Source organism: Thermobia domestica, chromosome 14, assembly GCF_964235325.1.
Source record: "Thermobia domestica chromosome 14, izTheDome1.hap1.1, whole genome shotgun sequence".
Taxonomy (NCBI): domain Eukaryota; kingdom Metazoa; phylum Arthropoda; class Insecta; order Zygentoma; family Lepismatidae; genus Thermobia; species Thermobia domestica.
The window spans coordinates 136,478,298-136,501,375 of record NC_137467.1 but is presented as its reverse complement, the minus strand read 5'-3'; the positions used below and the strand labels follow the sequence as shown (position 1 = coordinate 136,501,375).

Here is a 23,078-nt window from a genome sequence, read left to right as displayed (position 1 = left end):
GTACTACAAACGACTTAAGTACTTAATTTTTATTCTATTAAAATGTTGAACACCATAAACGACCTAAGACGCTTAATTTCTATTTATTTTTATTTTTTAAATTTCATAATTGTTTCCTATATACTTACATGTGAAAAAGAATTTATGAAATGTTAGGAAAGTTGGTGCACTTCCGCTTTGAAATTCACTATTTTGCTTAGTTGAACTGCAAGATCAACTTAGGGACGCTTCAGGTTGCATGCATAAAATAGGAGAATTTTACTTTCTAAAGTTTAGCAAATGAGATCTCACATATTAAAATGAAAATGAAATGAAATGAATTCTTTAAGTTTTACGTCCCACGTTTATGCCGGTTAGGCAAAAAAAGACAGTGATAATGAGAAATGAATTAAATGGTGGAATGAAGAAAGTGGGAGGAAACGGGATAACCCCGAGAAAACCCACGAGCACGGTGTTTGTCCACCACAAAGTCCACACGGCGCGAGCTGGGATCGAACCAGGAACCCCAAGCTAGTGTTGGGTAAGTTACTTGTAAAAATGTAACGCGTTACAAGTTACTTTACTTTCTCTTAAAATGTAACGCGTTAGTAACGCGTTACTTGCCCCAAAAAGTAACTGTTAGTTTACTTCGAAAGTAACGCGTTACTAACGCGTTACTTTTAGGTCCGAAACTTTAAAAATGTGAAAAAAATTATGACTTCAATTTTCCGTACTACTATTACTACCGCTATTATTATTATTATTATTATTATTATTATTATTATTATTATTATTATTATTATTATTATTATTATTATTATTATTATTATTATTATTATTGCACGTTCTGAATCGCTTTATGTAAATGCAAGGACAAATTTTTACTTGATATATGAACATTTTCATATAATGTAACATTGATAAAATGCCATACTGCGTTACTCGTAGGGATGAGCACGAGCGAGTTCGAGCGGGTTTTCTTTGACACTCGATTCGACTAGAAACAGACATCTTTGAGCTCGACCCGAGAACCCGACTCGAAAAATTTCCACCAACTCGACTCGCATTGGTGTCGAGTTCCGAGTCGACTCGAGCCCAATCCGGTGTGTAGTTTCAAGGACATTCTTCAAATAATTGTTATCAATGACACTACTACTACTACAACTTTTATTATTATTATTATTATTATTATTATTATTATTATTATTATTATTATTATTATTATTATTATTATTATTATTATTATTATTATTATTATTAATTATAACAACACTGTATATAAAAAGAAAGATACGCGGTTTGTATTTGAATACTGAAAAACTAGTTGATTGTCAACCTCGGTAGTCGTTAAGTCTAGGAGTCAAGGACATTGTTCACGAGCTTCTGAATTTGGGTTGAGGGTCTAGGTTCAATATTCGGGCTCGAGCCAAACACTGTTAAAAGTTATAGGGCACTGGCCAAATGTCTTCAAAACTGCTCGGCCCGGGTTTAGAATTGTCAACGACTCGAGCAGCTCGGCTCACAGCTCATTCACTATCGACCCGAACCGAGAAGTGAGCCGAGCCAACAGCTCACCCAACCGACTTGGCTAGAGCCCTCGGCTCAGTTGAGCCGAACCGAGCAAATGGCTCATCCCTACCAAGCCAGCTCGAGCCGATGGTTCACCCCAAGTGAGCCGGCTTGAGCCATCTTCTCAGTTGAGCCAAGCCGAGCTGAGCTTGTTATAAAAAATCTCTTGTGTTCTCGTTATCGAGACGAGACGAGATGCGAGCAGTGTCCCCTCTCGTGAGCAACACTAAAAGTATTGCATGGCTTTCGTTTTCCAGTGTAATCAGGCCATGATTTCAAGACGACTTAAAACGAACGAGCCATTTATCAAACTCGACTGAACTCGAATCGAAACTCGATGCGAAAAACTGAATCGGCTCGGAACTCGAGTCGAGGATATTACCCTTGACTTGACTCGAAACTAGACTTGAATTCGAGTTGAGTCGAGTTTTAGCTTGACTCGTGTTCATCCCTATGAGTTAGAAAAAATGGTTGCTTATTATTATTCTGCTAAACTAATTATATAATAATAACAATGTTGTTATGTAAAATTAAAAATAAAGAATATAGAGAAACATTACACTACTCTATAATCAACGGGACTCTAGGATAAGCAAACTGATCTGAAAGAACTCCAATATTACATACCATCAGCAAACTATTTTCTAGTAATAAAGTAGGCCTGCTCATCAAAACACAGTTTATTCATATTAGCTCCTTACTGTATATCGTTAACTATGGCACCCTAGTTGTTGATAAATATTTTCCGCGGGGCACTTCAGACACTTTACTTTTAAATTATGTCTACCATCATCCTCAGCTCTTAAGAAAAAAGTATTCTTTCAAATGTTCGAACGGTAAAATATTTTCGTTCTTCATCTTTATAAAAACAACACCAATCAAAGTAAAATAGACTACCGGTATCATTGCACTCCTAGTTCACTCACTGAATGTAGGCTATTGATTTGGAGCTATCAAAATCTACGACAAAATCTTCCAGGTGCTTGCAATCAGTACACGTGATTTCCGTAAGGCTGTCCTCATCTTCAAAAAACAGCAAATGGCACTACGAACTTATCTGTTTCTCTGTGTCTGTGACTGTCGGTCACTGACATACGTAGTTCATGCTCGACTGTTTCATTCTGAAATTCACTTACAGAAAAGAAACATTTGTTTCCGAAAAAAAAAAAATTGTAGTTACTCATCCGAAATGTAACGCGAAAAAAGTAACGCTAACTAGGTACTTTACTTAAAAGTTTGTAACGCGTTACCGTTACAGTTACTTTGGAAAAAATGTAACGCGTTACTAGGAAACGTTACTTAAAAAGTAACGCGTTACAAGTAACGCGTTACTTGCGTTACGTTACTTCCCAACACTGCCCCAAGCACCGGAGTTCCGCTCTACCACTGAGCCACCGCACCCCATATATTAAAATGACAACGCCAAAATTTGAAAGAGGTAAGAAAAGAAAAAATATATTACATTTATATAATAATATAATACATTAGAATATTTGAAATAAATTCTTTCTTCAATAAGTGATTTCCATATAAACTCATATTTTTGTTGAATCTGTATTCACAATTTATTACTTGCAACATCTTATATTCCAACCAAGAGATTAATGAAAAGTGAACAGTTTTATCTTTCTACATTAAATTTTAGTATGAATGAATAGCCATGTTCAGCTTAGCATTTCTTTGGCTGGTATGACTATTAAAACTGGAGCCCTACTTGAGTAATAATTTACTTAAACTCCCATAAATATGAAATAATTTATTTAAACTTCTACAATATGAAATTCCTCTAAGTCCTTCCTGAAAATGACATTTCTAAGTTCTAATTTATAACGATTGAGATTTATTATTTGAAATTAATCTAAGGCAAAAAATATTCTAAACTAATTCGTAACAAGTGAGATGTGCTCAAAGTTCATGTGAAACAAACAAAAAATCTAAACCAGTTCGACAAAGTGAGTTACCGTAAAGTTAATTTCGACAAAGCAAGTTGTCGCTAAAGTTAATTTGAGATATAAAATATTCTAAACCAATTCATAAGAAGTGAAATTTGTTAAAGTTCATTTGAGCTAAAGACGGCTGAAATTTCGTTTAGACAAAAATATTCTAAGCCAGTGTATAAGTAGTGAGAGTTTATTAATTAAACCAAAGGTATAACAAGATTTCGTGAAAGTTCGCTTGAGAAAAAATCTAAACAAATTCATAATAAGTGAAGTTTAATCAAAGCTCATCTGACAGCAAAGTACATTCTAAACCACTGCCAAAAGTTTTCCTACAAAACATTATTCCTAACTAATTAATTCCTCAATTCCGATCTAAGAAACAAGTATTCTAAACGAATTCAAAACGAATGATATTTTGTTGATGTTCATCTTTGAAAAAATATTCTAAATACGAAGTCAGAATCACTAAGTTTGCTACCCAAGTCCAAAAAAAAAAAAAAAAAAAAAAAAAATGCTTTTATTTTCAACATAACTAAGGGTCTAATCTAAAACAATGTCGGGCGTCACCTAGAAGAGTTGCGGCATCTTCTGACATATCAGTTCCCGCGAAGAAGAAATTCAATTTCTGGTTTGAAAACTTGTTACATCATTCTATTAGAACTGGGCTTGTCATTAATTGATTATTCAACTGTTGTAGTAGCTATAGTCGTTTAGTAAGAGCTCTGTTATTATCTCAAGGAAGTTATTTTGTTTCTATTATTATTTATTTAATCTAATTTTACAAAGTAAAGTTTTAACGTAAAACAAATTTTGAGCTTCCTCAATAAAATTATTTTGCTCAAGAAAATTATTTTGCTTCTATTATTATTTATTTAATCTACTTTTACAAAGTGAAGCTTTGACGTAAAATAAATTGAGCTTCCTCAAGAAAGTTATTTTGTTTCTATTATTATTTATTTAATCTACTTTTACAAAGTAAAGCTTTAACGTAAAATAAATTGAGCTTCCTCAATAAAGTTATTTTGCTCAAGAAAGTTATTTTGTTTCTATTATTATTTATTCAATCTACTTTTACAAAGTGAAGCTTTAACGTAAAATAAATTGAGCTTCCTCAATAAAGTTATTTTGCTCAAGAAAGTTATTTTGTTTCTATTATTATTTATTTAATCTACTTTTACAAAGTAAAGTTTTAACGTAAAATAAATTGAGCTTACCTAATAAAGTTATTTTGTTTCTATTATTATTTATTTAATCTACTTTTACAAAATGAAGCTTCAACGTAAAATAAATTGAGCTTCCCGATTTCTATATGGTTAACATATGCGCCTATGGTGCCGAAGAACCGAATTAGATTCCCGGTAAGAGCTCATATGGTTCGGATCTCACGCTAAGCTGTATGTCTATGTTTCATATAGTCTCGAGACTGAAAGGAACGCTAAACTCTAATCTAACCAACCGAGTGAAATGAATTGACAAATTATAAGTAATGTTATAAAGTAATTAAAACTTGAAACATTCAACTCTCGAACATTTGTTTGTCTTAATTGCTTAATTAGGCGGTTTAAAAGTTGTTTAGAAACTTAATCCTGATCTCACGTTATTAATATTAAAAACTAATTTCACTTTATTGCTATAATACTGTATTATGCAGGAAAACGATACCTTCATACTAAAAATACCTTTTGTAATTGTTTCGAGCAGTCACTAGTTTTGAATTATAACATCACTGCCACTTCATGTTAATTTTTATTTCTATGGAATTAATTACGTTAGTCTATATTTTCTGAATAATAATTACTAACCATCTTACATTTTGTAACATGCGAAATGTGAGTGATGCCTTGCATATAACTTGGAGATAATTGGGCAACATCTGATACACCTTGCAAAATTGTCACCAGGTCCCATAAGTTTCTCACTGTTATATCACCCTGGAAGAAAATTAGCACAGTCTTACGTAATTTTTTAACTAAAGAAAATACATTACTATTAATTAAACACAAATTCTTGATATAAGAAGTCATCGAAATTTTTCAATAAATATGAGCTTGTTAATTTGATTAAAGGTTGAATGAAATATACGTTTTGACTTAGTTTAATAAACTATTTTCTAAGTTAAAAAAATAAAAAAATTGAATAACATAACTGTGCTTCAGCTTCATTAATAGCAGATTACAGTGAAATATTCTGTTATTTGTCGATCACCGTTCTACGTTTGTAAAATCAAAATATTCAATTTGTATTTAGATCAAAATATAAAGAAAATTACCTTGTGAATTTGTGCGTGAAAGCAATAGACATCACATAGCACGTTAAAACAAAACACGAAATATATAATACGGAAGATTGTTCGGTATATGTATACGGGGTGAGCACGAAGTCGTTTTCACCAATATGTGAAGAAATACTTATTTTGGGGAAAGTGCACCCTGCATATCGAAACTTTTTAATTTGCACATAATAACCTGCCAATGATGATAGGACACTTATGATAAAGATAAAATACTATGATGATGATAAAACATCTATGATGAAGAAAGAATACCTATGATGATAATAAAATATCTATGATGAAGATAAAATACCTATGATAATGATAAAATACCTATGATGATGATGAAATATAGGTTACTTATGATAAATATGATAAATTATGATAAATATAGGTTACTTATGATTATGATAAAATACATATAACGATGGTAAATATATATATGATGACGATAAAGCACTTATGATGACGATATGAAACCTACGATGAAGATAGAATTTTTATGATAATGATGATGAAATACCTATTATAATGATAAAAATACATATGATGATCATAAAATAACTATGAAAAAGATAAATACCTATGATGATAATAAAATATATATATGATGAAGATAAAATATCTATGATAATGATAAAAATATCTATGATGCAGATGAAGTACCTATGATGATTATAAAACAATTATGATAATGATTACTTATGATCATGATAAAATACATATAATGATGACGATAAAGTACCTATTATGATGATATTAAACCCACGAATAAAGATAAAATTCTTATCTGTCTATCATAAAGTACATATGATGATGATTATGAAAATAGAATACCTGTTATGACGACGACCTGTGATAAAGATACAATCCTATGATGACGATTCCAATATATTACTTCAGATGATCAAGACACACAAATGGATTTAGTGTTAGAAGCAAAGGAATAAAGTAGCAGCTAAGTTCCAAGATAATCAAACTTGGCAAACTTGGCAACTGACAGACTAACTTCTACATACATACATACACATATACATACATATATCAAAAGAAATTGCAGGTACCACAGAAATAAAACAAGATCATTCAAATGACTGATTTGACTGTATCACTACTAATATTTACTTTAATTATAATACATAAAGCAAATTATACTCACACAGAGAATATCAGTGATAATTTTCAAATGTTGCTGGGTATTTTCTACTTCATCAGCCATAACATTAGACAAGTGAATCCCGCGTAGGCCACAGAGTTTGGGAGGTGCACTTGTCTTCAGTATGTAGTCTAAAAATCAAAGAATAATAGTTATCACTATTCAACTTGAAATATGAAACTAATAAAGAGAATTCTCGGCTTTCGATAGTCTTGATATGTACGATGTTTCAAGTTTATGGCGACAACTCCCATAAAAACTTTCACAAATTAAAATGTGAGTGTTTTTTGCTTACTTCGTTAGCGTCGTACCTACAGACTATGTGCAAGAACCAGTTTGGTTAGGTTAGGTTAGGTTACGCAGAGCGAAAGAATAAACAGTAATGCGGTGTATGAGAAAGGAAGATCAGATTTTATGTTCTAATTAAGATTTTACAACTGTGTTAGGAAAGATTAGAAACTTAGGTTCGGATGTGTTTTAACTTACACCAAAATTCATATTATGTGACTGTCGTAGGAATCGAACTGTGTTGCAACCTGAGGACGCCTTGCACACAAGAATTATTTTCTGTGGAAGATAATTTAAGTCTCATTTAGTTTTACTTAATAATTATCGGATAAATAGAATCAGTCAAAGTCTTTTGCAAGAACGTAGATCTAATGGTTAAAATCCATGATCTTGAATTTAGTGTCTTCCTCAAGTACCCTAAGTTTCTGCAAGAATGGCTTATCAAAACACAAGCCTTTTATTAATTAAAATAGAGTGTAACACTAAACATTTTAAAACAGCAATCCTGAAATATGTTTCTTGAGATTATTTTAAAGTGTTTTTGAAATTAGAAATTTCGTACGGTTCTAAAATATTCTATTGCAGTAGATTGCAGTATTGTATTACAGATTGTACGTTTCCGATAACGCGGTCCTCCTGTGCATTCGGAAAGTGATCCGCAGACCCCCTGTTCACATAAGTAAGTAGTAGTAGGGAAAGGCATCAAATGTTGCACTGCCTTTTTAGACAACTCTTCATACTGACAGGGCAGAAATTTAGTAAAGTAGGAAAACATTTAAATTTACAAACGTAAGTATAATTTCTAATTGCTTTCTTTTCAGTAACTGAAAAGAATGCTTCTTGCATAACAGTTGTGAGCTCCATTTTATTATAACATATTTCAATTTTTATTCGTCGCGGACCCCCTTGCTACCTCCCACGGACCCCAGGGGTCCGCGTACCCCACTTTGAGAACCTGTTCTATTGAACTGTGTACATGTATATTCTACTGTAATTCTCGTTAATCTAAAGCCGAAAGTCTTTATATGACATTTTCTCAAGAGTTATGTAAAACAATGATGGCCAAACGGCGACCTACGAATAAAAATGAAAGAGTATCTATGATTCGTTCTTTTTTTTTTTTTTTTTAACTCCATTCGTAACAGGGGGAGCTAGCCAACACAATATACCTGAATTGAGATTTGACTTTTAATTATAAAAAGATTTTCTTTAACTTTTTGGTTACCAGACTTCTGCAAGGTAAGGCCGTAGGCACCAGCCCGGTTATTAGAAAATTACAGATTTCATATAATTATTTTCAAGTGAGTGGCTCGGACAAACATTAAAGTAAGCTATACTTCCGTTGAAATTAAGTTATTAGATAGAATGGGTTGTAACCGAACTACAGAAGAGTATGTACTTAGCATATTTTCGGAATTGTACCTCCAGATGGCAGGGGAAGCTTACTTGGTATGTGCCATTTCATTGAATTACATGGGAACGGTCAACATTGTTTTCTAGTTTCTTCGGAAGTTAGAAAATGTGACATAACATTATGTTCGCCCGAGCCACTGAAATCTTCTTAGCTCTCAGGTTCTAATTGGCCTAGATATATGAAACAAGAGGCAGGACAGAACAAAGATTCAGAAAATGTATGACTTATGCACAATCAAGTGAACTGTTACCTCAGGAAGGAGCGAGAAGGGGAGAGAAATACAATGCAAAATGGTCCTCAAATACGATTATTTTTTCCTGGCCCTCAGAACGTTATAAATTGGTTATCACTGATCTAGTGTGTGATGACTTTAGTTAAAGTAACATGAAGAATGGTGCAACGGAAAAAAGAACCTCTTTACTAAGATTACAACGTTTATTTATTAAAACAAGCAATTTTTGCCTAATTATATAGTGTTCTCTATGTTTCATTTCATAACACATTTCTACTTCAAACTTAGGTAGTCACATTGCACCTAATTCATGATACTGACTTTTTAACTTATTCGAACAATTTATTGAACTAAAAGAAATTATAATTATCTTAAATTTATTTATTTTAATTTTTCCTATTTGGAAAATATTTATTTGAAATCTTGAAGGCAATTTATTTGCAGTATGTACATGTATTTTATTATTACGTATTATCGAAAGACGCGCCATTTCCCGTGATACTACGCGGTCTACATTTAATAAAAGGGGCAGCAATGACAAACATTGATTCAAGGACAAAAGAGAGTTTTTTAAATAAAAGGGCCTATCTGGTTGCAATGATGTAAACAGATTTTGGGGGAGATAGCTGAAATTAATTCAAATGTAGAAGATACTATGTAGATTCTATATTCCAAAAGCAAATTGTTCTAAAATGGATGGAACATAGTCAAAAAGCACGAAACATTAACATTAATGCCAATGGAAAATCAATAAAAAATAATTCCTCCACTTATCTCAAAAACCAAAAGAGAGAGATGGCTGAAATTCATTCAAATGTAAAAGAGACTATGTAGATTCTGTATTCCAAAAGTAAATTGTTCTAAAATGGATGGAACATAGTCAAAAAGCACAAAACTTTAACATTAATGTCAATGGAAAATCAGTAAAAAATAATTCCTCCAATTATCTCAAAAACCAAAAGAGAGAGATGGCTGAAATTCATTCAAATGTAGAAGATACTATGTAGATTCTATATTCCAAAAGCAAATTGTTCTAAAATGGATGGAACATAGTCGAAAAGCACGAAACATGGACATTAATGTCAATGGGAAATCAATGAAAAAGTTAAGTCGTCCACATATCTCACAAACTATAAGGATATGGCTAATAGAAAGCTTATTGCAAAGACATAGTGAAGAGCTTAGAAATGATGTACCATTGCACGTAAGGTAAATATTGATACAACATTGTCAAAAGTCAAGTTGTTTGAGTACAATCAACACTAATGATAAAGTATATGTATCTCCTTCGAATTATCCAGGGTGCTCCACGCGAAGGTTACGTGCTTGAAATATCTCACATCCGGATTTGGAATCTCCAAGACTCAATTTAGCACGAAACATGACTTTTGAGCTGATCACGTGACACAGTCTAGTCCTTAAGGCAAATCGGATAGACCCCTTTTAGGTATTGTTGTTAGAATTTGATTTTAGGATTAATTTAGTATAAATTCTTGTATGAATGTTAAATTGACTACCACGATGGAATTAAGGTTTATAAAAAAAAAGTTAGATTTTTAGTAAGTTTTTTGCGCATTTAGATTTAGTGATTACGAGTTTACTTATTTTTAGCGTTAACTCTTTTCATCAAAGTTTATATATATATATATATATATATTTAAAATTTCATGTTTTGAGGACAGGTTGTGATTTGGAATTACTGGAATTTGATTAGAATGGAATTGTAACTTGAGGATAGGATGTTGAAAGTACTAGTAATCTCCAAGGGACATTATTTTATGTTGAAGTGGATCGACATGATTACACACTTAATGGCACAATTTGTATTTAAACACAAGGAAGTGTGAACGTCTTACATCTCGAGCTTATGTGGTAACAGATGTAATGTTGTTTGCTTCATGATAATTATTTGTAAATTTCTATTAAGTTAATAAGTTTGTAGTTCTACGGAAAAGTCCGTTTGCTTATAGATGAGATCTCAGCAATTTTGACTGCTTTTACTAATTAAGGATAGAATTAGTATTAAACTGAATATATGTATTTCTACAATTATCGAAAATCCACGAAACTTATTCAATTCTGTCTCATAATAGCGTATCTTCCAATTCTCTCCTCTGACGAACTTTATATTTCAACATTAAAAAATCAAATCACAGTTCTTGTACAGTGTAAAGCTATTTTCATGCATAAAAACATGCAATGCATATCTATGATTTACCCCGAATGTAATGTTATATGTTGAACTATCGAACTGTCGCTGACTTTTGCTTCTGTTTCTTTTAATGAAGATATGAAATTATGACTATTAGACCCAGCAATATCTATGAAAAACACTCTGATGGGGTGGTTGTCCAGTATAATCCATGAAAATCACACGATTTTAGTATGAGTCTAAATGAAATTGTATTGTGATTTTAGAAAGTGTGACGTATTCTTGTCTTGTATACACCTTTTATCCCTTTACCCTCACATATTTTTAACCTTCTGTGTCTTGAAAAAAATGCCTACAATGTCACAAAACTGCTGACAGAAAGTCAACAAGAAATTGAACTATTCAGCATGTGTCATTACATAGGACAAACAAGATTAATCGTAAGTATGGCACTAGTAGTCCTACATGTGTTACATTCAGCAATTATTGAACAATTTAATTACTAAAACACAAAAATTATTAATATATTTCTTTCTCTTACTTCACTTACAACAAAAGTTATTAACAAATTTCATTTTATCTCGTACAGGAAACCAAATATTGGAACTAATGTATGACAAATTATAGTGCCAGGAGTAACGAAACGTCACTCTACTTTCTCTACCGAGGCATAAAACTAGTACTGTTCAAATTCATTCTCTGTCATAGCTGTGAAATTTTGGAATGACTTTCCAGAAGATATTCAAAAGCCATCCTCGATAGAAATGTTTAAAAATCAACTCAAAAATTACTTAGTATTTCAGACTTACCAACACAACTAACTAAATCAATATTTACGGTATGTATTCTATCTAACACATGATCATTACTCTTATTATTACTTTTTTCTTTTGTATGTTTAAATGAATTTATTTTGCAACGTTGTTGCTATACTCGGTATTTTTTTCTTTTCTATTTTATTTTTGTTTGTTATTATTGACAATGTAACTATGTGTTAGACCGAATGGAAGATATGACACAAGCCTTAACTCAATTTTTAAATAAACTGGAATTGAAATTGAAGATGAGACTTCTGAAATCCAAACTGTCAAATTTAAAAAAAATCACACCTTTAGTTTTCAAGATATAAGATTGAAACTATGCACATAGATTCTGTGTACCTTTGGGTATTTCTAAAATTTTTTCAGGTTCCTATGTGAAATCAGATTCGGGCCAGAGAGGCAAAGTGTTGTAGCGGGGTTTTCAAAAAAAAGAAAAAAAAAGAAAAAAAAAAAGAAAAAAAGTCCAGTTTCTTCCCAAATTTTAGGGTTCAGGTGTATGTTACGGACATGTAAGTGCTACCGTTGGAAAGGTCTCTTTACACTGAAGGAAATGGCGTTTGAACCATGACTCCAGATCAAATACTAATTACAAGTGTATATATATATTTCTTTCTCTTTGATATCTATATATCTATCTATCTATATCTATCTATATATACATATGAAAAATGAATCATCTTGAGACTTTCAAAAATTTCTCCCGACCTCAGTTTTCAAGATACAAGATTAAAATTTTGCACATGTATTATACACATAGCAGCGTATTGTTTTTTGTTTATTCGGATCCCTACGTGAACCCATGCCCGGGACAGAGGGGCGCAAGAATTTTGGTAGAATTTTTTTCGAAAAATTTCCCGGTTTTACCCGACGTTCCCGTTTCTGGTGTATAATACGGACAAGCAAGTGGTACTGTTAGTACTGTTAGAAACTATTCTCTATCCTGAAGAAAACGATATATGAACAATGATCCTACGATAAATAGTAAGGAAGCAGTAGCTGTTTAAGCAGTAAAATTAACCTCAAAAAGTGGAAATCCTAAAAGGGTTAAACAGCATAGGTATGAGAAATCTGTAACTCTAATTTCCTGTAGACAAGGATGAAGTACACAATGTAAATAAAGGTAAATTCGAACTTACAGTTATTTTATTTTATTTATTTATTTATTTATTTATTTATTTATTTATTTATTGATTTTTTGTAATTTGTAAACAAGCTATTCGCATTATTATGCTGTTATTTTATAATTGAGTTATATTCTTTCTCTCTCTCTCTCTCTCTTTCTCTCTCTCTAATTTTGTATCTATATACTTTTGGATATCTGGAATTTTTAATGTACTATTGTAATTTGTGTTATGCATATTGTAATGTTTCTTCTTTCTTTTAATAAATAATAAAATACAAGTAATTACAAGAATTTTAAGAATGATCCAAAAAATGGATCAAAAGAATGCGAGCTTGGCCAATAATTAGTTTGTGGATAAGGGTCACAACATTTTTGAATGGCTTCTAAATCGAGTTTTTCTTTTTCTTTTTATAACAGAATAAGCACATCATATTAAGTGAAGTGATCGTTTGGGTTTGGCTACACTGTAATTCTTCAGACATAAGGCGTACAATAACATTTTGATTGAAATATATTGGATTTTTTTAGTCAGGAGCCACAACAATTTTTGAATAACCCCTAAACCAAGTTTTCGTATTTTTTACTGGACAAGCACATCATAATGAGTTAAATGATAGTTTGGTTTTGGCTACACTATATGTAGTCCTCTAGATATAAGGCGTACAAATAATTTATTGGATATTTTGAGCCCAAATAAATTGAAAATTCCCGAATATTTAACGTATTGTTTCATTAGTACATTGAAGTTTTCCATCATAGATAATGTTCAAAAAGAAAATAAATAAATAAAGGACAGAAAAAAAAAGAAATGTCTCAAATATATTGTACCAAATACACAAATGCCCATGAATAATTATGCTATGTTTAGTGCTAAGATGAAGAAAATCATGATTTAACGACATTTAAAAAAATCTTATTGAGTCAATGCCTAAGTTCGTACGATTTTCTTTTGGGCTGGCAACAATGCGGCGTGAAGAGATTGTTTATCGTTATTCCGTTGTTTTACCGTAGTTTGGAGCTTATGTGTTGTGAACAAGGATCTTATAAAATAGAGGATGTGCCCTTACAACAAAATCTTGAAGCCATACGTCACAGTTTCGCCACCCCTACTCTGCCCACTCCTCCCAATATGATCTCAATGTTTTGAGCCAACAATCATGGCGGAAACGAAAGTAGCCAATCAGACGATAATGGAAACGAGAGTAACCAATCAGACGTACCGATACTTTGTTGCTTTTTGGCTTCATCGGTTTAATAGGATGACGATACATATGGGCAGATCCTCTATTTATGACATCCTTGGTTGTGAAACACAGGTTTTATTGATTATGAACGTATTATTGTATATATTTCATACAAACTAATATGGAGTGTCAAGTATATCATTTCCGTCACATTTTACTCTTCGAGTTTAAGCGAGGATCCAATGCAGCAGAAGCTGCGAGAACAATTTGTGCAGTGTACGGGAATGAAGCAATTGCTTAAAGAACAGCACAGAAAAGCTTTTCTTGACCAATGGCTAACAGATTTCTTCCAGTTGAAACCAAAAGTTCCACAGGCGAGGCATTGAATTGCTACCTGAATGTTGGCAGAAGGTCATACATCGCTGAGTGTTTGTGAGATAATGTGAATGACAGTAAAATGTATGCAATGTATTGTTACATTCGTAGAATATGTTAATGTTATGTCTATGTTGTATTTGTATTTGAATTAACAGAGCAGCAGAATAAAAATAAAATATAAGAACGACACGAGCTTATGCATTGACCCAATGTATTCATCTAATTTGTGGGATAAACGAAAAGACGTGTGTTCCCCATTGGTTAGTGTCTTTACGGTGCAGAGTGTCCCGAATTCAATTCTCGGTAGGAGACCATTGAAATTTAAACACTTTACTATGGTTCGAACTCCATCTTAAACTGTTGGTCCACGCTTCATATAGTCTTGATATTGAAAAGGGACACACTAAACATCAACGAACAGACAAACAACCATAAACTTGTATAATTACTAGATAATTACTAGAAAGAAAAGTAAACAAAAGGCTACTACTCGCCGCAAAGGACAATGTATTCTTCTAGGAAGCGCTTTCGGAAAACCCTGTTTCCATGTTCGGCATAGACACAATTTGAAAAGGAGTTAAAGCATGGGGTAGAAATGTAGATAGGTGAAAAATGGTTAAAAGGATTTAAAATATGAGAAGCAGAAATCTTCTTGTCGAAAGTGAACAAATATTAATGGCCACTCACTTGTCACTGTTCCCTGTTGTTCACGGTTTTTTCATTACCTTCCAGACAGCGGAAATAAGTAGTAAAACGACTGCTCCAAAACGCATTTAAGCCTTCTTTATCTAAATTGAGTGTAGGTTTCTCTTTATGACTGTAATAGGCCTTAATTTTTCATTCAGTTGTTGTTTTTGCTTTTTCAATCAAACATGAATTAGCAATGTTATAGTTATTATCTTTCAGATGTGCTGCCAATCCGGATAATTGTGTGTTAAGCTACGAGATTTCGATGTGCGAATGTGCTCAGCTATTCTAGTTCAAATATTCCTTTTTGTTTGACCTATATACGTTCTGTCGCATTGACTTTTAACCCGATAAACTCCACTACTTTGTTGAGGATGAGTAAAAATATGCTTTAAAATTTGTAATGTACTTTTCTATGGGTTTAGGAGGAATTTCTGAGGCCTTAGTGTTATATTTTTGCAGTATCATCTTAATTTTTGACGAAATACGCGAAACCAGAGGGGCGCTAATTTATTTGTTAGCCTCAGCGTCTGCTGTTGGTTGATGGTGGGTGCCGACGATCTCCCGGAAGATTCGTATAATTACTGTTTATTGTCACTGAATAACGATGTGTAGTAGACAATATAAAGCTTTAACTTAGCATATATATATTAGTTTTATTTATAATTATAGGAGATATACATACCACGCAATTGTGTACAATATATTATTAATATTAAATAATATATATTATGGTTAACACAATCAAATGGACATACTTATTCTACTTTAAAATTTTTCTGTGAAATCAATTTTTGTCTATTAGCCAAGTCTAATTCTAATTTAAATTTCTAATCTAATTTCTCTAAGTGGTATTAAGTTGTGTATTTTGGTAATAAAAAAGGTCAAAATTTACTCTTAACTACGAGACATTTTGTAAAATAAAAAAGTGATAAAACTATAATTTTTATTCATTAACCCATTACATACCTCCACTTCCAAGCAAAGTACTAGTTGGTCGTCCAGAGATTGGTGTTAGGAGTATAGTAGAAACTAATGGAGCCAGAGACCAGAGACGAACAGTTGAGTCTCTGGAACTTGAAGCCAGAAGAAGAGGACGGAATGGATGGATACAAAGCCCTAAAGAAAGATAAAATTTAGTTTCATAAGTAGATATTTGTTTATTCATATGAACATTAGGTACAAGGTGAATAGTAAATTTACACAAAACTTCACTTTAAGCTAACCCTTGTAAGCTAAGCCAGTGCTACACAAGTTTCCTATTTCACACATACTGACACGACATAACTGTAAGGAAAGAAATAATTATGTGAATAGTGAGTTTTACCACCATTAAGTTAACGTTATGTCCAAAATTGCCGTTAATATTTTTAAATTTCGTAAATTGACCTAATATTAGGTTCTAATATAACATCTACTGAAGCTCACAATACCTAAATTGTGTTTCCCGACGGAGAAAGAAGTGCAAGAGAAATTTAATAGCAAAATCAAAACGGGTTGTAGCTGTTTTTCAACTTATGACACTTTTTTCTTATCTGCCAGTTTGAATTTAGGCAACCCGTGAAACACCTATGACAATATGTATCACTTTCAGGTACTGGATTAGGTGTTTATGCAATCAAATAGACACCATGGGTATGATGGGTTGCATAACTTACTCTCCATGGCAACCAGAGAAATGTCAGTTTGAGAACCAATCAAAATTACCAGCTCCTGACTGAATATAGTAGTGAATGTTGTAATGTCACTCTTTTAATTGTAAAATCCACCACAGAAAAACAAAGGCGGTACTTGAATAAGAAAGTCACAAAAAGATTTTTAAAAAAAAGTGAAAATTTCTGGCTTTTAATGAAAGAACACCATCCTACTATGCTTAATACCTCTTCAATATATTTTGACCACCCGTAAAACACTCTTTACAGTTGTGTAGGATAGTGTATTGATATTACTTACATTAACATGCAAATCACATCTACTTACCATATACATCAGCACCGTGATCTCTCATGACATCAACACAATCTCCCGTTCTGATGTCCCAGACTCTAATTGTGAAATCCCAGCTCCCGGATACTAACAAATGGGGAAGTTCAGGGCACCAAGCAAGGCCTCTCACTAAACTGTCGTGTCCAACCATTATTTTAAGGCAAGTTCTGTCGATGTAATTCCATATCCTTATGCTCATATCGTCTGATCCACTGCACAAAATGCCTTGTTCGGCTGGATTCCACTTCACCATAAACACCTTTTGCGTGTGTCCTCAACGAAACAAAAATTGTACACAGTTTATAAATTAGAATTTAATTTGAAATTCATGTAATTCGCTACCTTCAAATGAAATTACAGTTAATGTGTTTTAAGTATCAAGACGTAATTACAAAAGTAGATACTATCATAAACCTACAGATTTAGTCCAGTTGTGTAGAACAATTTGGATTGTCATTTATTGTACACATACACATGTAGAACAGAGAAAGTAATATTTTTGGAAGTTTCTATGACAACAACAACATAAAACATATGTTAACATAGCAACAATGTTAAAATTAATTACCAATAATTAATGAAAATTTTTCAGTATATAAAGATCTTTAATTTCTAGTATGAATAGAAGAGTTTAAGTTCGGATTTTCTTTCTTAAATAAATCCTAATTGAGGAATCGGATTGAAATTTGATTTATGATATCTCATGTTCTTTTTTCCTTCTATTCTAGAGTGATGATGATTTTCCTACTTGAAATCGAAAGGTTTTCTGCACTTTAGATCTCTCTTTACAGCATAATATTTATTTCAAACTTTTGACTACGTAATAGGTGGTTTGCTATTTTAAGGTCTTTCTAAATTTAAACTGGTTTAATTACACTAATCAACAAGGTTTCTGCCGCATGAATTAAAATAGTTGGACATAAGTCAATTTTATGTGTCATTGATGAATATGGGCTTGAAAATATTCCATCATCCTTCATTTTATTAAAATTATTAAAATTTTATTTCATTCAGGAATATCTTTTATGGAAAGTAGTTATTTTCACATATTTGTTTGTACCCGTTATGATAATTACCGTATTTTAACGAATTGTAGCTTGTTTTATTCGTTTTAATTGGCTCAAAAGTACTGTCAATTGTCTTCTGAATAAGTTGGCTAGTTCAACTGAAATCGGGGAAACTTCTCCCTCCCCCCAATCTCTTGTCAAAAAAAAAAAAAAAAAAGAAATAAAGAAAGCTTAACGTATTAAATAAAAATTGAAATATTGATCAAAGTTATGTTTTAAAACAGTGTTTCTTTATTGTTTAATATATTAAAACAGTATTAAGTAATTTGTCAAAACTACAGATGTTTATTGGATCGTATTCAAAGACTAATTTTGCAAAAGCAATTATTTATTAAATCAAATTTGATGACTGGTGTTATAATTCTTAAATAGATAGGTGGAACATTGGCTTCATTGATTGCGTCTGTAAGAGATTCTCTTTACAGTTTCAACCACTTATTCTGTAGTTTTGTTCACTAGGTTAAGTCTCTCGCTTGAAGATCGAATCACTTTATAGAAAACAAGAACTTTTAATGCAAGGAATCTAAAATTGAAAAAGACTTCTTGATAAATTGGTTGTTCATGTAGATTTTTCCGACAATTTCTTTATGAAAGAACTGCAGATTTCAAGATTCTTCTGTATATATACTTTAACAATGTAAGAATATGTCTTACGCACTACTTAGACAATAATAGATTTAACCATTATCATTTGCCATATTTAAAACTGCTAAACAGTTTTTTCTTATTTGTTTATACATCCCTGTTTATGTCCTTGATGGTTGAAAACTTTCGCAAGTCTTTTTTCGTATAGTATTTAATCCTTTCTTGTAAATAGTCACGTTAATGCTTTGTATTATGTGTCATTTATATCCATTAGTAATCATTATGAGTCTGTTTAGAGTTAGCACTTAGGTGTTGCAGATCGTATTGGATAGCAACATTTTTTTAATTGTATTTTAATTAGAACATGGAAATCACAAACTTTTTATTTTCAAGTCACGTCATACCTAGCATTGAATAACAGGAAAAATAATCAGTTTTAATAATATTTAACAGACGTTAATCCATTGTCAGGATACAAAATATGGACCTAGATTTACGTGCAGTCAAATGGCTAGTAAGCCTGCCTTCTCTGAGTGTTTTCCAGGCCGATCCTCAAAGGAGGAATATATGATTAAGACTCTAAGTCAAGCAGAAGGTTTTATTCCGTACAGGCTCGATAGTGAAGGATATGAAGGGAGTGACGGATATGTATTCAGAGTTAGAATTAGAAATACCTTGTAAACAAGAGCATAATAGTGATGGCTAAATTACTTGGATATTCATTTGGAGATGTCAATTAATATTTTCCCTACTTATTAACATCTAGTTAATATGTGAGACTGTTAACAGAGGCATTCCATCTAGAAATTCAAACTAATAGGGTTATAAGTTGATGTGTTTACCACTTATTGCCCAGTTAAATGTATGCCATCTTCTTGACAACAATCCTTTATCGATTCTGCTATTTTTACTTTTCTTTTTATTTAACTGTAGAATATATTGGATAATTTCCTGTGCTTTCTCGCAAATCATTCAAATACGGAAGAAGGTAAGTTCAAATTATTTTTACTTCAAGCTTATTTGGTTCGTCAGTGGTGTCGTGTATCTGAATAGAAATCTCATTAGAGAGCTACAGCGTAAGAAATTAAATAAGGCCTTATCTTAATATACTCTTCTAATTTCGCAATACTCAAAGGAATTGAATTTTCAAAACATTTGGTTAATAATAAAAGAACACTAAGAGACCAGAGCATAGGAAAAGGAGCAACTGATGGACACTTGAATCCAACGAAATGGCTAAAATTATTTAAAATTCTAGCTTTGGAATTGACAGGTAACTTTTTATTAGTATTATTTTAATACCAAAATACAAAAGTGAATCATGATTTTTGCTAATTCAAAATTGCGTAGCTTCTACTTTTCCAAAATTTCAAGATCAGGCAGAAAAAGAAATAAATGATACATATGCCTTATCTCATGTTGCACTGTACCAAATTTCACAAAATTAAATCCCCACGTTAAGCGGGTTTGCATATCCAGGCTCCTAACTATGAAAACATTTACGCTCAGTCCAACCTCAATCATTTCACGAATTCAACCTGTTTTACGTATGTTATTAGCACATAATATCGATTGTGATTTATTCTAAAAACACTTCTATACATTGCAAGAGCTGTAACGTCTAAATATTTACTGAGAACTCATAGTCGTATCGGAATAAACAAAAGCAAGTATGGAACAGTAAACTGCTTTCACAAAAGGAAAAAGAATATGTGCAAAAGGCCTGCAAAACGGTCGAGTGGTTTGGGTCGGTACACTATCAATCACATGTTTGTGAGTTCAAACCCTGTAGCAAGTTGTTTCTTTTTTTAAGTGTCTTCCTATTTTCATCCGGAGGCTGAAAATATTTCTTTGAGTAACTCATTGAAAACTTCTTTTGTTTCAAATTCGATTAGAACAGAACATTATATGAATTGCGAATCTTAAATCCATAGCTAAAAAAAAATGAAGTATACTCACTACTCCATTATCCTCTGATTTGTAACGAAAAACTATTTATAAACAGTGGTGACTTCAGAAAATTATCCTCGGGGGGAATTTCAATATGCGGGTGGAGGGCAAACATTGGTAGTCCACATTGAGCATGATCGAATATATGGTCCTGAAGGTCCTGGTCCTTCTTAGCTCGAGAGGGGTCTCAAATTCTCCCTCAGATCACGTCCTGAAAGCATCATTGCTTAAAAGCTTTTCGTAACAAATATAATATTACATTTGTTTCTCGTTCTACATTTAGAATTGGTAAAATCATAACTTATAGAGGATTATAATAAAAGCATAAAAATTACAATACCGATCATATATAAATTATCCTGTAAGTTACCAACTTTGGGTCAGATTAAAACTCAAATATTTGTTTTCGGATTGCACTTAGAAGTAAGTCCTCTCTATATAATCCTGATTGGAAAGCCATGTTTAACACTAATTAATTAATCAATATTTATACGAATATTTTTTTTATTTTACTATTTTTACTATTCAGTATTATATACACTTCATTTCCAAAATCAAAATCTCGAAAATGTATATTGTACGAGTGCAGACTCGCAAATAAATGATTATTTATCATATATATATTGGTCTCTATTCGAAATTCTATTTTATCGAATCCGACAGGAACACAGACAGAAATATCGAGAACATGTGACAAAAAAGAGAGAGAAAAACGTTGTACCCGGCGGGAACTCGAAGTAAGTTCGAATGGTTCTTTAGAAGTCCAACGCCTTAGACCACTCGGCTATAGTAACAACTAGTGATTGTAGCAAAGGCTTCGAGTAGTAGTTCTTATTACAGAATAACATTTTCTATTGCCTAAAATTTAAACCTAATTTACTTTGATATAATATATCTATTAATTTGTTACATGAACACGTTTTCGTTACTTTGATGAATGATGTATGTTGTTGATATAGATTCTATTACATATTCTTTCGTAAATATTATAGAAAGTATCAGGGTTATTTATGATCTTTTATGGAAATTGACTGGCGCATGCGCAGTACACAGACAGTTTAATTGGAAGGCGAGGAATGAAACGCTTCCACACTGTTACAATGTTTCCCTCGCAAGCAGTAGTTCCCAACCGAGGGAAGGCGGGACGCACTTCCTCCTCCTGGGGTGGCGTCAAGGATTTACGAAGTCCCTTCGTTGTCTTATATTTCTTGAATGATTATACACAATATCCAGTCACATCTTCTACACATTTGGAAATGATAAATCGTAGTATAAATAAACCGTCCTCCACAGACAGTGGTTGTTGCTTTTCCAAGATTATAAACTGAAACACTTTTTATTTCAATAGAATATAAAAGTTTCAATGGGAGGGCTTACAACCCCCTGGGTCTTCGATATGTCACCGCCTAAACTGTAACTTTCAAGTTAGAATCGAAAAATGGAGACATGTGACCTACTAAATATATTTTTAGTTCATTATACATTTTCATAAATAAAATATCCACAATTACAATGACAGTAAATGCTAAGTAATTATTGTAAATCTTTGTACTTTCATTTTCCCTCTTTCTTCTCAACTGAGCTTGAAACATGTAAAAATGGGAGGTTAAGAACTTCAAATATTACGTATATTTTAGCGTATTACGAAATTATATTTAATAGAATCCGGTAGGATCACAAACAGAAACGTCAAGAAGAGGTAAAATCAAATTGTACTGTGGTGGGATTCTTGAATGGTGCCTCAGAATCTCTAACCGAATGCCTTAGTCCACGTGGCTAATGTGACAAGTTGAAAATGTAGTAAGCGTGTTTCATGTTCAATCTTTTGTTACAGTATGAAATTTATTTTGTATTCTCTGAAGTTTAAGCCTATTTTGACCTGATTCATAGTCTGTTGAAATTGTTTTATGTTTACGGTATTCTTTACTTTGAGGAATGATGTTGTTAATATAGGTTCTATTACGTATTCGTTCATAAATATTACAGCAATTGTCAGGATTATTTATGATCTTTCATGAAAATTGACTGGTGCATGCGCAGTAGAAACAGAAAGATGCACTTTACCGACATTTGTCATACACGCCAGAACGCAAATTTCTAACAGGTTCTCAAAATGCCTCGCTCTAAAGGCTGTGGAGAACTGTCTGTTGCTCTGAGAGGAGAAATCATAGACCGAGCAAAAATGGGACAAACTGTGCCTCAGATTGCTAGAGATCTGGGATGTGACAAGAAAACGGTCAAGAAATGGGTTCAGCGACATGAAGAAGGTGGTGAATGGTTCAGGTCTCGGTTAAG

General features: G+C 32.3%; 2 protein-coding genes across 19 annotated transcripts in view; one reads left to right on the top strand and one right to left on the bottom strand.

Moving 5' to 3' along the window:
• LOC145670338 (uncharacterized) overlaps positions 1–23,078 on the top strand; it is a 493,290-nt gene that overhangs the window by 207,230 nt on the left and 262,982 nt on the right. For 7 of the 17 annotated variants that reach the window (XR_014128291.1, XR_014128279.1, XR_014128274.1 and 4 more), the window contains 2 exons: positions 11,592–11,840; positions 13,364–16,120. The exons of 5 other annotated variants lie outside the window; for them this stretch is intronic. The gene's annotated coding sequence lies outside the window, so the exon portion shown is untranslated. Of the gene's footprint in view, positions 1–11,591; positions 11,841–13,363; positions 16,121–23,078 lie in introns of those variants that run through there. 5 more of the 17 variants (XR_014128269.1, XR_014128271.1, XR_014128272.1 and 2 more) reach the window with 2 other exon arrangements.
• The window catches only part of LOC145670337 (WD repeat-containing protein 17-like), a 246,114-nt gene that overhangs the window by 116,216 nt on the left and 106,820 nt on the right, over positions 1–23,078 (bottom strand). For both annotated transcript variants that reach the window (XM_081738874.1, XM_081738872.1), the window contains 4 exons: positions 17,176–17,454; positions 16,165–16,314; positions 6,920–7,047; positions 5,291–5,419 (listed from right to left, as the gene is read on the bottom strand). In XM_081738874.1, coding sequence (XP_081595000.1) covers positions 5,291–5,419; positions 6,920–7,047; positions 16,165–16,314; positions 17,176–17,454 — 686 coding nt within the window. The remainder of the gene's footprint in view (positions 1–5,290; positions 5,420–6,919; positions 7,048–16,164; positions 16,315–17,175; positions 17,455–23,078) is intronic.